Source organism: Epinephelus lanceolatus, chromosome 4 (genome assembly GCF_041903045.1).
Source record: "Epinephelus lanceolatus isolate andai-2023 chromosome 4, ASM4190304v1, whole genome shotgun sequence".
Classification (NCBI taxonomy): domain Eukaryota; kingdom Metazoa; phylum Chordata; class Actinopteri; order Perciformes; family Serranidae; genus Epinephelus; species Epinephelus lanceolatus.
Genome location: NC_135737.1, coordinates 28,795,062 through 28,811,836, shown reverse-complemented (window position 1 = coordinate 28,811,836; position 16,775 = coordinate 28,795,062). Strand labels below are relative to the sequence as shown.

The 16,775-nt window shown below is 42.4% G+C and overlaps 1 protein-coding gene across 9 annotated transcripts in view; it reads right to left on the bottom strand.

Moving 5' to 3' along the window:
- elna (elastin a) overlaps nt 1-16,775 on the bottom strand; it is a 68,015-nt gene that overhangs the window by 23,263 nt on the left and 27,977 nt on the right. For 8 of the 9 annotated variants that reach the window (XM_078167116.1, XM_078167115.1, XM_078167111.1 and 5 more), the window contains exons 4-5: nt 16,398-16,497; nt 14,940-14,966 (exon numbers count right to left, since the gene is read on the bottom strand). In XM_078167116.1, the coding sequence (XP_078023242.1) occupies nt 14,940-14,966; nt 16,398-16,497 (127 nt within the window). The remainder of the gene's footprint in view (nt 1-14,939; nt 14,967-16,397; nt 16,498-16,775) is intronic. The other variant, XM_078167110.1, reaches the window with a different exon arrangement.

Here is a 16,775-nt window from a genome sequence, read left to right as displayed (position 1 = left end):
CTGCCACATTTCCCTCTGACACCGCCGGGCCCCTGTTAAACTATAATGACCAACGACCAGACATGTATCACACTGACTTAAAGGGATGGCTTTTATCGTTGATATCTGACCCTGCAAGTCACTGTCCAAGCAGCAGATTTCAACGACTAATGAGTGAGATTGGGTTGCAAAAACCTGAATAGCCTTATCTAGAGCCAGTGTTTTTTTTTGTTTTTTTGTTGTCCTGGGCTACCGTAGAAACATGGTGGTACAACATGGTGTACTCCGTAGATGAGGGAAATAAACGATGCTTTCAAAGGTAACATAAACCCAACGATTCTTTTCAGGTTATTGTAGGCTAAAAAACCCCAAACTTTATGTATTGTATTCGATTTCTGCCAATATATCCCCCTAAATCTTAGGTGGTTCTGAGGTGTGTTTGTCATTTTGAGCGTTGGAAATACACCGCACAGTCTGCACAACAGAGATTATGGTTGTCAATGCAAGAGAAACATGGAGAGAGAGTGAAGACAGGCAGCGAGAGACTTTGGAGACTTTTAGCGTATTCATCCATCATCTGGCCCACCTGTGCTCACATGTGCATGACCGGACCTGGCTCTGGCAGTCGTGCTCAGGGTCGACCAGCACCTGCCACGTTGAGCTGATTTGAAGATCAAGGAGACAAGATGCAGACACGCAGAAGTCAGGCTGAGAGGGTGTGTGTCTGTGTGTGTAACCGTAAGAGCAGGCCTTGGGCAGACGCATGGTTTAGACAAGGAAGAAAGGAAAAAAAACTTTACAGTATGTAACTCTGACATCACCAGACATTGGGAAAAGAAAACACTCTCAAGTAACAAATACTACCCTGGAGGTTGTGTATTTTTCTGGGTCAAAGAAAGACGACGCACTGACAAAATCTGGACCATTGTTGGTTTGGCATCCATCCACTGATTGTATATTTGGGGGAGGGAGGAGGGTAGAGTTTTTGTACAAAGGCTCTCTGTTTAGCCATATTTACACCATCCTGTCAGCTCAAACAAGCATGCTTTTGTTGGACTCCTATTGTTACAGCACGTCAGCTCTCACAAATAGACCTGTCTTAGCTCAAACATTATTGGAAGTCTACACCAATGTTGTTTGTTGTCATGAACCACACACATGGAAAGTCTGCACCATGACCCTGATATCAAATCATCTCTTTGCTTTGGTGCTGCTCCCAGTATGTAGTTGATTGCTGACAAGCTGAAGGATTTCTGTGCACTAATGTAGTGGCTTATTTTCTTTGTGACCCTCAAAGCATGATAGGAAGCCAGAAAGCCAGAGAGACCACTTGACACCCTAACTACCTTCGGACCTTGGACTAAGGAACCTTACAAAAGGTCAGTGCTCTGAACACAAGATGGAGGGGACAGAAATCCAATACTACACAGGAGGGAAGACTGGGGGCCAAGGAAATTGGAAGGTAAGTGATGCAGTACGGCAATGTATCATAGTTTCCTCCATTTAGAATTAAAAAAAAAAAAAAAGTGTGACAGAAACGTGGTTCACTAGCCAGTTTCCATTCAGAAAAGAGCACTGGCTTGCACAGCTGTGCAGTGACAAGTGCACCTGCAGGTTGTTGAGGCGAAATTTGGGATGGTGTGGCAGTGAATAATTGAGCATCACCCAACAGCAGTGATTCATGTGTGGCGGCTGGTTTGAGAATGATCTCAGTCAGGGTACACAAGTAAATGCAAGTCTAGACCTTGTCTGACAAAGAAGGAGTCTTGTATTCAGAGGAATGAAAATGTGACGAGGGACAGGCTGGACTTCATTGCCTCCTGCTGTACCATGTCATGTGCATTGGAATTCAAACTGGAGACTGACATTGGAGTAAAACTGGCCAGACAACATGGCTAGTTCCTTCAGTCACCAGTCATGTTCTCAAAGTTGAGTCCAGCACAAGTGATGGATGTGAGCCAGTGTGAACAGAAATATCTGGTTTCAATCTCAAAACTGAAACGTCTCGCTCAAGCTCCGTTGGGGTTAGGTAAGGTAATCCTCTGTTTCAGAACCAGAGGAATACAAGACACATTAATCAAAACATCGTCTTCTGCTCTCAGTCTTTTTCTTTTACTCTTGTTCTCCCTGTTTCTCCATCCTTTTCTCTTTTCTCTCGCTCTCTCCTCTCCAAAAGGTGTCTAAGGGGTTGCACCGACTAGACGTGAGGTGTTAATAGCTGCAACCAGAGGAAGCCAAACGTGAGATGTAAAAGCTCGCTCCTTTCCATCTCCTCCCTTCTCCTCCCCCCCTCTCCCCTTCTCTCGACTTTGTGAACCAGCTGGGCCTGGTGAAGGGTTTAATTTAAGAGAGCAGAGAATTCCATGGCAGAGATCCACTGTAACTGACGGCAGACCCGCGGAAAGCAGACTTCGGAGCTGGAGCTCTGGAATGTCCAGGAAATTTTTGGGTCTCGTTTCTCACCATATTCTTTGTTTTAGCTCCTATTCAATCAGGCTAACAGTCAGAGAGCAAATGTTTACTGAAAAGCCAGGGGACAAGATTACAACTCATATATCTCTTTAATGCTTTGAGGTAGAAACCAGTGTCAGAGTGAAAAATGATAGGAGGGCCACAGAAGAATGATAAAATATGAGTCTTCAGTGAAACACTGGATTTGCTGCACAAGCCACAAGACACACAGAGAGTGAGGGGTAGTTGTAAGAAGCACAGAGACGTGCTGTGGCAGTGCAAGTGCAATTTTCTGTAATGTGATGGAAAATCTTCATGATAACTTCATCTTCAAAGGCTCTCTGGAGGTCTCCTTAGAATCAGCATTTTACTGTGATTGACAGGAAGATTCTGCTCTTCGGCTGTGGTCCCATATACATTTCCAATCTGAAAGCTAAGCCCATCATTATGTCCTTCACTGCCATGACACCAGATTTTTATCAGTATCAAATTATCACACTGTTCCCCTTCCAAGTTGGTGGATAGATTGCATTCTTACGTGGTGATGCAGGACAGGCTGGATGAAAGCAGAATGATGCGAGGTGCTGTAGTGATTCCAGATCGCGTGAGACAAGTGGACACACTGAAGCTCCCCTCACTTCCTCTCCCCCTCTCTCCTGTGACCTCCCCTGCTCCTTGTCACTTCCAGGTTCCCTGTGCTGTCAGTCACGGGCACTGAGCAACGAGAAGCTGGACTGGTCGCATGTTGGACTAATTAAGCATTCACACAGTCACACCGCTCCACACAAACTCTCCCCCTCCCTGGCTGGTGTGAGCCAGCCGACTTTGGCGGCAAGCCTTTTATTGTTTTCGCTTTCCTTTTCCATGGAGTCATTGACACGATCAATGAGAGGTCCCAAAGCCTCAGCCTCCCTCGCTGCCAGATGACCCCAAGTGCACAACTGTCAGAGCTCCTACAGACAAACAGTTAAGGGTCTAAGGTTGCCTCATTTGCTTCGCTTTTGGATCAGCATCCAGGCCAAAACTAGTGTAGCCATTGTTGGTATGGGTGGTCATTTTTGAATTTTTACTGGACAATTGCATCAAACTAAATCAGAGAATGTACTGTGTTTTGTTCTGTGGTGAGCACTTACAATGATGAAGCAACTTTGGATGGCCACATCAACCCACGCACCTTGGCATCAGAACACACACATCATCTCTGAGGCGTGTAACAAATGGCTCCAAATTAACGCTAACTGTAAAAGTCACCATTACACATCATGTGGATTACAAGCTCACCACCAAGCCAAACTAGGCTGCTTTGCCCAGTGACGTCTGCAGCTGTGTGACCTCACCAGCCTGAGTCCTTTTGAGTCTCTCACCTCCACAAACACATGCCTTATTTCAAACACATCTGTGCAAAGACCATTACTGCTGTCCCCTTATTCAAACTGTGTTAATTTGTACACCACGGGTTATATCCACTGAGTTTGTGATGTCATTGTTTATGCTACATGCCATACAGAGCAGAACAAGCTACGCTATAAGCTTTCAAGTCAACCAAACACTTTTCCCTTATCCCAGTTTGTGTGAGAGCTGAGACCCTCTGCTGTTCTACTTTTTATCCACTTCTAAAGGAATGTCACAGTTGCTCTGCCAACACTGAGCCCCGGAGTATGTCTAAAGAGTATCCCTACCCCAGCGCTCATACCATTGCCTGTTTTAGCTTGGCACACACACTCACAGCATGTACTGTAAAGTCATGCCGACAAGGCAGAAACACACCACAAGCATTAGAGTATGCAGCAGTAGACAGAGAGAGACAGAGTTCACTTAGAAAATCCAATTCTGAAAAACTGCTCATTTCTAATAAACATGTTCCATGTCTAGAGAAATTCAATTGTGCAATTAATGCAAAGGGCGAGAAAACCAGTCAACAAACAAAGCCGTGGCCATGGTATGTAAAGTTGGCCTAGTGTGTTTCCTCATCCAGATGGTCCACATATGCATCTAACTGCTATTCCACTGAATACTTTTCTGACAACTCAGGGTTGAGAAAAGAGACTAGTGTTTGACAGGTCGGCACGACTTAGAACATGCACATTGAAACACTGACGTTAGATTCATTGAGTCAGCCTCAAAAGCATTTTCAAGTTCCTCTGTCATTATAGAGGACGTTTACTGTGCAGCCATCTGAGGCATTTCACTGTGACAACCATATGGGGTGCTCTACAAAGGAAAAAGAAGCAAGATGTAAATTGTGTCATTGACAGTGGAAAAGCTGTTTACCATATTGTACATTACATGTATGTAGAGGTATTGTAACATGGGCAAACACATCAGGATACCTTTAAAGCCAGATCTGAAGTCATTTAAAAACCATTCATCTTCACAAGTCATTTAGTCCAGCGCTGGGTCGAGATAAGTGTTGAGAAATCCAGATATCCACAACATTTCACTGAGGTGAGATAATGTCAGTGACTCACATCATTTCAAAATACACACATTTTAAAAATGACTGAAACTGGGAACTGGGAACACGAGATTTACTACAAAAAATGAAATACAAGAATAAAAGACTTACTAAGAAGCCCTTTTAAAATCATACTGTGTTTCCATAGTATTGCTTTATGTTGCATCTCAACTTAAACCAGTACTTTACTTCTGTAATGCCCTGCATTACACTTCAGCTCAGACATAATCTCTGCCTGAATCAATCATCATAAGCCATGTCTCTGACATTGCCATTCCACGTGTGCAAATATGTCATGTTCTCCCCCTTGTGTCATGAGTGCAGTAAGGTGCACAGTCTGTAAATACTTGGCTATTTTATCATACCCATGGGCAAAGTGTCCTCGTACAAGCGTTTGCATAATTCATTCTTTCATTTTCTGTAAACCCTTATCTTGTTAAAGGGTTGTAAGGGGGCTGAAGCCTATCCCAGCTGACGTTGGGTGCGAGAGGTGGGGTACACCCTGGACAGGTTACCAGACTATCGCAGGGCTGACAACCATTCATGCTCACATTCACACCTAAGGGCAATTTAGAGTCACCAATTAACCTGTATGTCTTTGGACTGTGGGAGGAAGCTGGAGTACCCAGAGAAAACCCACGCTAACACAGGGAGAACATCTGGGTTTGAACCAGGAACCCTCTTGCTTTAAGGCGACAATGCTAACCACTGCACCACCGTGCTCCCAGGTTGTATGATATCTACTGAATTAGTGCCCCACAAATGATGTCGTCACATTACATGCTTAACATAAAGTAACATAGGTTAGGTTTAGGAAAGAAACCATATTGAAGACATGCAGAAGACGTGCATCTTTATACTGTGCAGCAAAATATGCTCCTGCACACAAGCCTCATGTTGCCCATTTTGCAATAAAAACATCTACTGTAAATAAAACTCTCAACTCCTCCAATAACTCAAACACACCATTGTTATTACTTGCTCAACCACAAATCCTCAAAACAGGCCCTCACATCTAACAAACCTCAGTCCCCATCTACCAATAACTACAACAAGGTCGTGCAACTGCTGATCTGCCTTCATGGACTCTTTCTCCATCACCACATAAACAAGATTTAGTCTGTGGTGCCAGATGGACAATGATAGTGGTCCGTGCTCCAGACCTGCTGGCAAACAGAGCAGGGGAGAGGTCGTGAGAGCATGCCAAGGGATGGCTCAACACAGTGAACATGGAAAGAAATTACATTTGTGGTAACACGCTCACTAGAGAACAATCACACAAACATGACACAGGGCAGGCTGGTGAAAGTCTGGGGAGCTGTGGTTGAGTCACAGTGAAAGTGTGTGGGGGAAATACCGCAGTCAGAGACTATAATGTGTGGCATGCGTGACTGATAAGACGCCAATACAAACTAATAAAGCTCTTATCCTTATCTTGCTTTACTTAATATCATTTTAATTCTTGAGATGAATTAGTGAGATTATTGAAGACGTTATCAGCGACATTGGGTGACATCAGCCAAGAAAAATTGTTTGGAGTGCAACGATGTGAACAAACAAGCTGTGATGGCTGTGTGTATATTGGGTGAGCTGAGTCGACTGTGAGCGTGATGAAGCTCTGACATTTAAAAAAGTCTCCTCAGCAGACAGTTTGGGTTCCAAAGTAATGAAAGCTTGACGCTGAGACTCTGTGTAGAACAGACTAAGGAGAGGGGGAGGAAAGATGAGTTTGTAAGAAGAGAGGAAAATACCATCTTTCACACAGTTCCTGTGTCTGAACGAGAGCCACTAACTTACGATGTGTGTCTCTGCTGAGAGACTTTATGTCACTAAGCCAATATTAAGACACATATTCAACATTTATGAGTCTCTGTGTGTCCGCTACACACATATGAAGTCCATAAACATATTTACATACACTCACAGTCTCACACATTCATATGCAGATGCTTCCAGTCTCTGACAGGTCTGAGCTCCAGTAATGAAAAGCATGTGTGCTCCTGGAGACTAAACCTCGTCCAAGCTCATCTTCTCTTGGCTTAACGCTTTCATCCTCACCTCAATCTATCAGTCTGCTTTTCTCCACCAAGCTCTCTGAGCATGTGTGGTTGCGCAAACAAATATGCATAGTAGTGTTGTGTGTGTGTGTGTGTGTGTGTGTTTGTGGGTGTATGACTTATACAGTATACGGTATGTTTGCAAGAGTTATTGGTCCTGTCCGTCCTCCTTGCTTCACCTTGTCTCCTCTCTGTCCTCCCTATATGCTATCTATCTTTCCATTTCTCACTCTCGTTCTGTGAAGCAGACGAGTACACTCAGACCTCTTTTCCACCAACTTAGCTCTGGTTCTTGAACCGGTTTTGTTCAGGACTCTTGGAACCTTGGTGGTATTGAGCAAACCAGCCGACATTTCCACCAGCTTTGAGTGGAACCACTGTAATCGAGGATGTGTTTGTACAGAGGGAGTTGCAAAATTCACAAAAGAAGTTAACATTAGTAGTAAGACGGTGGATTACCTGCAAACTTTTGTTATTACAGATACTTGGTGTTATCCACAAAAACAAGCATGGACCAACTATTAATGATAAGAAAACAGAAATCTACTACGTGCAAGACCTCATGCTTTCTTTGCCTTTGCCTTTCCAACCTGTAGAGTATGACACACCCACTGATGTCATCACTATTCACACTTAAAGTCAAGGAAAAACCTGCTATTTTGTGGCTCCAGTTGGAAAACAACTTTCTGGGTTCCAAACCAATTAAGTGTCGGTTGAAACACTGCAAACAGTTTAAAATTAGGTGTGCAAACTGGGACAGAAAGGACGGCAGAGGAGATACCCACACACCAATACAACTGGGCTACAAATAAAAATAAATTAAAACAGAAGCAAACGTTTCAGTCCTTGGCTATGATGATAGTCAAGGACTGAAACTGGGCTTCTGTTTTCATTCACTTTTTACTATTTTTTGCACTTTGAGCACCCTAAATTGACATTTTTTTGCATTGATCTCAGCCTGTGAACCTTTTTTGTGGCTGTCCAGCCCAGCTGTATTGGTGTGTGGGTATCTCCTCTGCCGTTCTCTCTTGGTTGTCCATTGTACCGACGCACCCAAGATAAACTTTTTTGTCATGCTAAGTAGACACAGTTTCACAGCAGCCCTAAGATCAACCTGGAACAGAACCCATTGCATGTGGGGTATCAGTGCTTTTTCAAACAACGACCCTAATAGTAACCAGAGGGTTTGAAGATAAAAGATTCATTTTGATGGGTCATGCAGTTTAAATCACATAATATTGAATATAATCCAAAATTTGTACTTTAAAGGAGCTATATGTAAGAAATCTAAAGCAAATAGTCGTAAAATCCTCCTAATGTGTGACAGAGACTAAGGAATAATGTTAATATAACATACTGATCTCACCGACAACAATAGTACAGCCAGAATATTTGCATTTAAAACATTTTTTTACGGTCTGCAAATCATGTTTATGTTTTGAATTTGTGTTTGGGCCTGTTGCGCCACCCACCGCCGTCTACCAGTCACACAGTCAGTAGAGTCTCAGCATCCGGGTTGCCAGTAGTTACAACTGAGCTACAATGGCTGACGGTGTGACTAAACCCAAACGACCTCGTTATGATTCCCAAAAACGCCAAGACAAAACTTGAGGTAAGTGAGGGTCTATATAGGAGATGCTTTTGAACGGTGGAGACGGTTGAAAGCAGAGAAGAATTTGAAATCGGATGTCGAAGTGGCTACTCTTCTCCTCGACAGGTAAGCTTTAGCCAAAGTTGGCTAACTAGCATCATAACTAGATGGGGATGGACATTTCAAATACTTTCAACTGTTGTGCAGGTGGGTCATCGACCCGACTGATGTTTTTGAGAAACAAACGTTAGCAGCACGGCAAGCAGCATTAGCAGTGTCCCACTACATAGTACTAGCAGCCGGCTCCTCCTGCGCTGTATCCCGGCAGCAACGTTAGCAGCAGAGAAGCCGGACTTGCTCGAACGGGGGGCAGACACGAATCTCGGCAGTATTTTGAATTTGAGTGCAGTAACCGCTTTGGCCACATTCTTACATATGCCGCCTTTAAAATGAGTGGGTGGGTGGTGAGCTAACAATTGTTATGGTAACTGCATATGTGAAATATTTCTAGCAACAGCCTGAAAGGGACAGTTCAACCCCAAAACAAAAGTATGTTTATATCCTTTTACCTGTAGTGCTACTTAACAGTCTAGATCCTGGGTCTTCAACAGGTTGTTACTGCAGGGTTTTTGTTTTTTAAATCAAAAATTCAAATATGTCTGAAAATAGAAATTACCATGAATCCAATGTACTATTAGCAAACATAAATTGGCCTTTTCCTAAAAACAAGACAAGACATTTAATTTACAATACACAACTCTGATGATTGACTAACTGTTACCAATAAATCCCTGTACGCTAAATTACTGTGTGGCACTTATCCATAATTGTGAGGTTAATTAGTTAGCTAACATTTACATACTATTGAAACATAGTAGCAAATTAGCTTTATTATAATTCCAAGTGTACAGACATTCTTCTTAGCCACAATGGATCATTTTGTAACTTATGGAGGAAGAGACTCTGACATATTTACCACCTTAAAAAAGCACCGGTGAAAGTGCAGAGGGGAAGGCTTGTGCACCTAGCCCTGCTGCTGACTTAGTAGCTTCAGGTAAGAGCCAGCATAAGACATGAAAATATTCTAAAAATTATTTAGGTGCAACTCATTGTTATACAGTACATGAGGTAGGGGTATCTGCTCCATCACACTTTGAGCTTAGGGGTCCTTGGCCTGAAAAACGTTTAAGACCTCTTATCTAGATTGATCAATTACACTACAGGTAAGAGGAAAATACATATTTTTGATCTGTGGTAAATTGTCCTTTAAAAGTGAGTGCCAGCTTAAAATAGAGTCAAGTGTTGGCCCCAGGCTGTGAAAGCTCAAAACCACCCACTTATTTCCTGCAGTCAGAAGCTACAACTCTCAGTTTTACTGCAGGTTGGCCTGCCATCGCAGAAGTCACAGGGTCCAAGATTTCAGAGCTCAGAGACATGTTGCAGCATTGACCAATGTAATCCATCATCTTAAATTGTATGTGTATTGCCATTATTCTGAGCATGATTTTATCTCACACTTAATTGTTGGGACCATTTTTCCATTACCTCACCTTGTTATGTTTACTCAGCGGCAGTGAAGAGCCAAAATAAAGGTGAGATAAGAAGTAAAGACTACAGTATATGCACTCAGTTTATTTGGTATACTTATCTACAGTCTAGTGCAACAGCACTGCAATAAATCCTCTCTTCATGAATGAGGCTGTGGTTTGTGGTGCTGCTGAGCTGTAGTGTTTCACGATGCACTTGGCACTTATTATCAGGCTCGCATCGTTGATTTCCCTCTTGGACCAACCGCAACAACAAACAAAACTATTACACAAACGTCTAAAAGGAACACAGTTTGGGCAGGCTGCTCGAGGGGTCTCTGCTCGAGCTTGCTGCTGATGCCAGTTTGAGGGAATCGCCCAAAAACCCACTGACCGCCAGCCTTCCATTTCTTAGTCATTCCTATTTTCTTTTACACACACCGCCCACATATTTTATGTGCCTAGACCAGGAGTAGGCAACCTGTGGCTCTGGAGCCACATGCTTCTCTTCAACCCTCCTCCTGTGGCTCCCTATAGCTTTTTATGGAAGTGAAGAGAAATTATATGGAAGTAAATAATGGTTATTTAATTTAACAATGATGTAGACCTGAAGAAATTCTTGCATTTTCCTATTGTAAAAATGTGAAGCCTGTATACAGAATAAAAAATGTTTTAACATTTCAACAACTAAAGTGTGCGTAATACATCTACTGCCTGGCAAGTTTTCCTTGAAATTTTGCCAAACCTCGAGAGCGGTGGCTAGTCTTCCTAGCTGATTAGCTGTGGATGCAAAAAAAAAAAAGTCTCAGAACAAAATAGAGAATTTAGCAGTGTGTAGATAGATTTTTTTGCTTGCACCTTATTTTTATCATTTGTGGTCTAAAATGGCTCTTATAATAGTAAAGGTTGCCGACCCCTAGCATAAACCAAGTGGCAACTTCCAGGGCTGAAAAATTAAGCCAACGTGGAGTGCCAAAAACTGCAGTTCCATTACTGGCCACTTGAGGCTGGCTCCAAAAGTGAGTCAATCCCCAGAGACCCCCACGTTGAAATGCCCAACTGAACCGCAGAAAAAAACATGTTACAGCTTGGGACAAAAACGGTTTGATCTCTATAACTTTCCCCTTCATGACGACTGTACAGTGGGTAATTTTCTTTTAAACTGACCCCCCATACAGTTTAAATTTTATTAAGGCTTAAAGTTATGCATAACTAGGGTGTGGCTGCTTTGAGTGGCAGGCTGATTTCAAGGCAGCACCACAGACCTGGGTCAGATCCAATCCTTGCACCTCCAAACATCCACCCTCTTGTCCAAATATGGTCACCTCTGGCTCCAAAAACCCACAATGGTGTTGGCCAAAATGCTGAACTTGAGACGTGAGGTGATGTCACAGCAGCTACATCCATCTTTTTTATACAGTCTATGGCCTAGACACTGATAAATAGCCTGCCATTCCCATGACAGTAATGAGAGATATTTCTTATATGTAGTCATGTAGACTGTCATTGATAACAGGGACGGACAAAATACTAGAAATACAATGGTTTCTATTTCATCTGTCTGCTGTACTAAGTGATATCTTTCATCTAGGCAGAGAAATACTAAATGAAACTGCTTACAGATTGACTGTATTTATAATTTTTCATTGCTCTAAGACTGATGTAGCGTTGTGTGATAGTGTCAGTTTTCAGACAGTGAGAGAAAGGTGGAACAGACAGGATGTTATCGTTCTATCATCGTCAATTTGTATCGCTCTCAGGGAGTCAACTGGCAAGCCAAGCATGGGCAGAGACCAGAGATTAGATATCCCACCCAGACACATCCTCTCCCAACCTAAAACAGACTGTTGTAATGATACAACAAAAGTACACCAACGGCAAAAACAGTAACCACTATGTTTCTTGTTAACTGCCTTAACACTGTCTCAAAGTGACAAGAGGCTAGCCTACGTAAGCCAAGTTTTGGCAATCACACCACGAGGATTGAATCCACCTTTCCTTGAGGGAACACAGGAAAAGAGACGGTGTCCAACAGCTGTTCATGAAGAGAAAGTTCCTCTCTCCAGCTTTCAGTGTATTGTCAAAGCTGGATGCTGACAGGCTTCACAATTAGTGTAACATTTACAAGGTCTTGCATGAGCTACGCTGCAATTCACTGCAGTCACGCTACTCACATGGCCAGCTGCTGTTCCCCATTACTGGCCAGGCAAGGTGCGTATCTGTGGAATGTAATGTCAATGCTTGGCTTCCACGTAGGAATGAATGGCAGCTCTCTTGATGTGTGTGTGAGTCTGCATCTAAGAGTAGTTTACAGTTGTTTGCATTCGTGTCTCTTTAGTAACAGAATCCTGCTGTATGTATTAAAGGTTAATAAAAATGGGTCAATGATTTTTCTTATGCTGGTAGCATATAATTTCCTCTGGCATGTTTTTTGCAACACAAGCCAAACACTGACTAACTGGCACAGATGGATTCAACCTGCCATTGTGAGAGGCTTACCTGCTGGTGAACTGTAGATGTACATTTGTAGCGTAATGGAAACTTTGGACGTATGTGAGAAGTTGTCACATCCAAATTTGGATAGCTTCATAGCAGACGGAATGGAAATTGCCAATTCTAAAAGTCACCACTGATGGAAACTATAACATTTAGAGATAACTGGACACAATTAATGACAATTACTTTGAAGCGGAACATTTTACGACCATTAAGTGGCTTCTTTCATTTAAAAAATGTGTAAAACCTTAACTGAACCCTAGTTTTGTGCCAGCGGTTTTATTATTTTTTCTGTCCAACAGATATTAGAACTTTGATCAGGCCCAAAGAATCAGGCCCGAACCTTCATGAAGCTGCTTAGTTTCTGTCCAAGCCTGACCTGAGCCGAAACCACATCAACAGTTAAGTGCCTGAGCCCCATTAAAAACCAAGTGGCAGTCTCTGGGGTTTAAAAAAATGAGGCCAACACTGCAGGGCTAAAAACTGCAGTTCCCCTCATCGTCACTTGAGGCTGGCTCCAGAAGCGAGTCAATCTCCACAGACCCCTATATTAAAATGCCCAACTTTACAGCAGAAATAAACATGTTTACAGCCTGGTACAAAAAATATGGCATGGTCTCTAAAGCTAATTTCAACATTTAAGACAACTGTACGGGTGAATGTTTATACAATTTCACTTTTATATTTCATTAAAGCTTACAATTAAGCAAATTTGAGGGCAAGACCACTTGAGTGACAGGTGTTGTAACAGTCTTTGGGTCAGATCCACCCATCGCTTCTCCACAGCTTCACCCTCTTGTCCAAACATGTTCACTTCTGGTTAAAAAATATGACCGAAATGCCAACCTTTAGGCCTGAAAACGGACATCCACAGACCAATGGGTGACGTCATGAAGGCTATGTCCATTATTTTATACTGCCATAATAATTATAAAATATCAGTGTGGTGACAAACAAACAGCACAGCCCAAAAACTGTCATATGTTATGTATATTGAATAGAGACTGTATAACATTTCTCATCACTAAAAGAGCCGGGAATCACGATGTGTTGATAGCGATACAGCCCATACATTATTCATGAAAACAAAACAAAAAACAAAAAAACACTGGGAAACTGGAACGAACCCAACCCAAATCAAGCTCGTGGGAGTTTTGAGAAATTACAGTCCTGCCCTGAACCCGGCGGGTTGAGTCGGGCCCAGTAGAGTTCAGGCAGAGAATCAAAGCTCTAACAGAGGTTTAGTATGGCAGCTACAGTATGGGTGGGAGTGCCCTGACCCAAATTGCACTGATTTCAAAAAACACAGGGAGCTGCTTTTATTATGCCATGCACTAGAGGGAGATCTTAAATCCAAACAAAAGCCAGGGCAACACTTCCCAAGTAAGTCTCCGCTGATCGCAGCCAAAATAAACCATCGAAAACTGGATATTAAGTCATTCTCACAAAATGGCTCTCCTGCAACCAGAGGGCGGGGGTGTGGCACTCCAGAGGGACCCTTCTGTAACCTGCTCCATGTGTTATCAGAACAATAAGACGATTGCTTGGTTCCTTATCTTTCTAAACACATAGAGGTAGGCTGAGATTGTATCAGCAATGCTTACGGAAATTAAATGATGGCTAAACATTGCTAAAGCACTCGTACAGTGGAGACTGTGATACAGCAAAGGAAAATATTTACTGTGTGGTATCGGAGAGAGGGGCTGTGGTAAATTTCAACACGGAGGTTTCCAGATATTGTAAGGGTCTAACATTACAATAACACTAATCAGTGCTCTGGCACCATTGTTTGGCAGGCGTTGATGGCCGTTTTCGCTCTGCCAATCATCACTCCCTAATACAGCAGAGGTGTAGGAGTTGTGGAATCTCTGTATGGTCGCACCCAGTCAGGACGCCCCAAACAGCTGCCAAGCCAGTGTAAACCGGCCCCAACGAAAAACAGGGGTGATAAGAAAAGCTTGGTGACAACCAATCAAAAGACTATTTCTCTTCAGCCTGTGCTCTGCGTCCGTGCAGGTCTCCCTATTCTGACGCTGTGTGAACATAATGTAGTCTTTATATACACCTACCTTATCCAACCCATAACAATACACTCTGTTTCCTTCCTTTTAAAGCACTTCAATGGTATATGTAGTGCGGAGGAATTTTCCATGTCCTAAATAAAACGAATGCGGTCACCTCTATTACAATACAGCTCTTACTGTACTGTACTGTACTGTACTGTGCTGTAAGTGTGACTACATCTCCAAATTATTTCACAAAACTATGCATTGTAATTTTTTTCACAAGACAAATTTGGATGGATTTTACAAACTATTTTAATTTATGTACACATATAACATAAGACCCGCCATTTTTATAAAGAATTAAATGGTCCAACTTACCTGGTTTAGGGGGCTTTCCACCTTGTCCTGTTGGGTGTCAAGTAAGTAAAAGACAAGTTAGGCTTTGCTTTTGCCCTGCAATATCAAAACATCTTCCATGTTATCAAATAGAATTTACTGTGCAACTAATTTTCATTTTGTCTCTCAGCTACAGTTGGTAACATCTATGAAAAATAACTTTTATCATATTGGCTGAAACTGTCAGAAACAGAAACAGTTGACCAAATGCTAGTCAACCAGAAAGGTTATCATTCTGCAAGATTTCATTGGAAGGACAAACCCAAGGTGTTATGTAAACTCTGCAGGCAAACATCTGCCCTTCATTCGTTGACAAACAAACACGACGGCTTGCTCAGTGTGTGACGTGCACTTGTAGATAAAATATATGCCTATATTAATGAAGGTTCATTAGTACGGTTTTGAATTTCTCTGTAATGTAGCACAGTGTTAACAATGTTACTGATACTATTCTTTCTCACACCTTCAACTCAAACCATTGTGTTGCCCCGCCCAAAATATATTATATAATGATTAAATTAATATCGTAAACATGCGGGCGACTAGTTGACTTATGACCCTAAATGATGACTATTGGTCGATTAGGAAAATTAGCTGTAAAATAAAAAAACTGGTGCGGCTGGTGGCATTGCGGGTCCATGTCATTGGTCCGACAGCCCATTGTTCCAATATGTGATTGCCACTTTCTTTTTCATTTTAACTCACACCATGATCTTTTCCTAACCCTAACCAAGTGGTTTTTGTGCCTAAACCTAACCAGACCTTAACCACAGGACATCATGATGATTTTGGAACAACGGGACTTTGGAACAATGGGTTTAATATGGTCAGAACAACGGGATGTCGTCGGACCAATAGGTTGTCGGAATAATGGGCTGTTGTACCAATGGGCAGTTCCCGGCGTTGCTTGGTTTTTCGGTCAGCTGTTTCCAACATGATGGCTAGGTCACTAACTTTCTCATTTTACAGCTAAACAGTACACTAAAATATGTTTCTAAAAACTTTTGAGGCGAGAAACAGTCAATGCAGTCACAGAATCTTGATTTAATTTAGTTTCTAACTGCAGTCCACGAGCAGTGATTGGCATGACTGACACGTGTGTTCATAATATAGTGACAATTTCAGCAAATATGACACAAACTTATAATCAGAAATCTTGCCTGCTGTATCTCATGTGATTTTATAGAGTCAAGTGTAGTCAGAGTCAAATGTAATTTCAGAAGATCTATGCAGGTGTTACAGTTTTTACACGGTTTTCAACTTTTAAAACATTGCAAAATAGAAAGCTACATTTTTTTGTCTCTCAGGCATTCATGTCTGTTTTTGATTAATGTTATTGAGATGTTGGAAAGATGGCCTCGCTATGGGTAATGACAGCAGCTGTGTGCTGATTGACTCGCTACAACAAAGGAGTGACTGCAAATATTTTTTATTTTTTACCTGCTCCCAGTCCTCCAACGCCCAATCCACCAGTCCCAACACCTCCTGGCACCAGACCACCTGGCCCAACACCACGGCCTCCAACTCCATAACCTCCTGCCGTCAGGGTCAAACACAGACAGGTGTGACAGTGATCAGTTCTGTCATTGTCATTATCATCGTTATTTAGGTCTGTCATTCCCAAGATCCTTATCATCATTACTGACCACTGAGCTTCTGCAAACCTCAAACCTCCAATGAAGTGACTAAACAACAGGGGTTAGCCGCACACACGTTATTTATTGCCACAGCAACATCCCTACAATTTCATTACCCTTAGTGGTGGTGTAACAAGGAAGCCTCACCATATGGTTCCCACCAGATCTGACCGACCCAAAG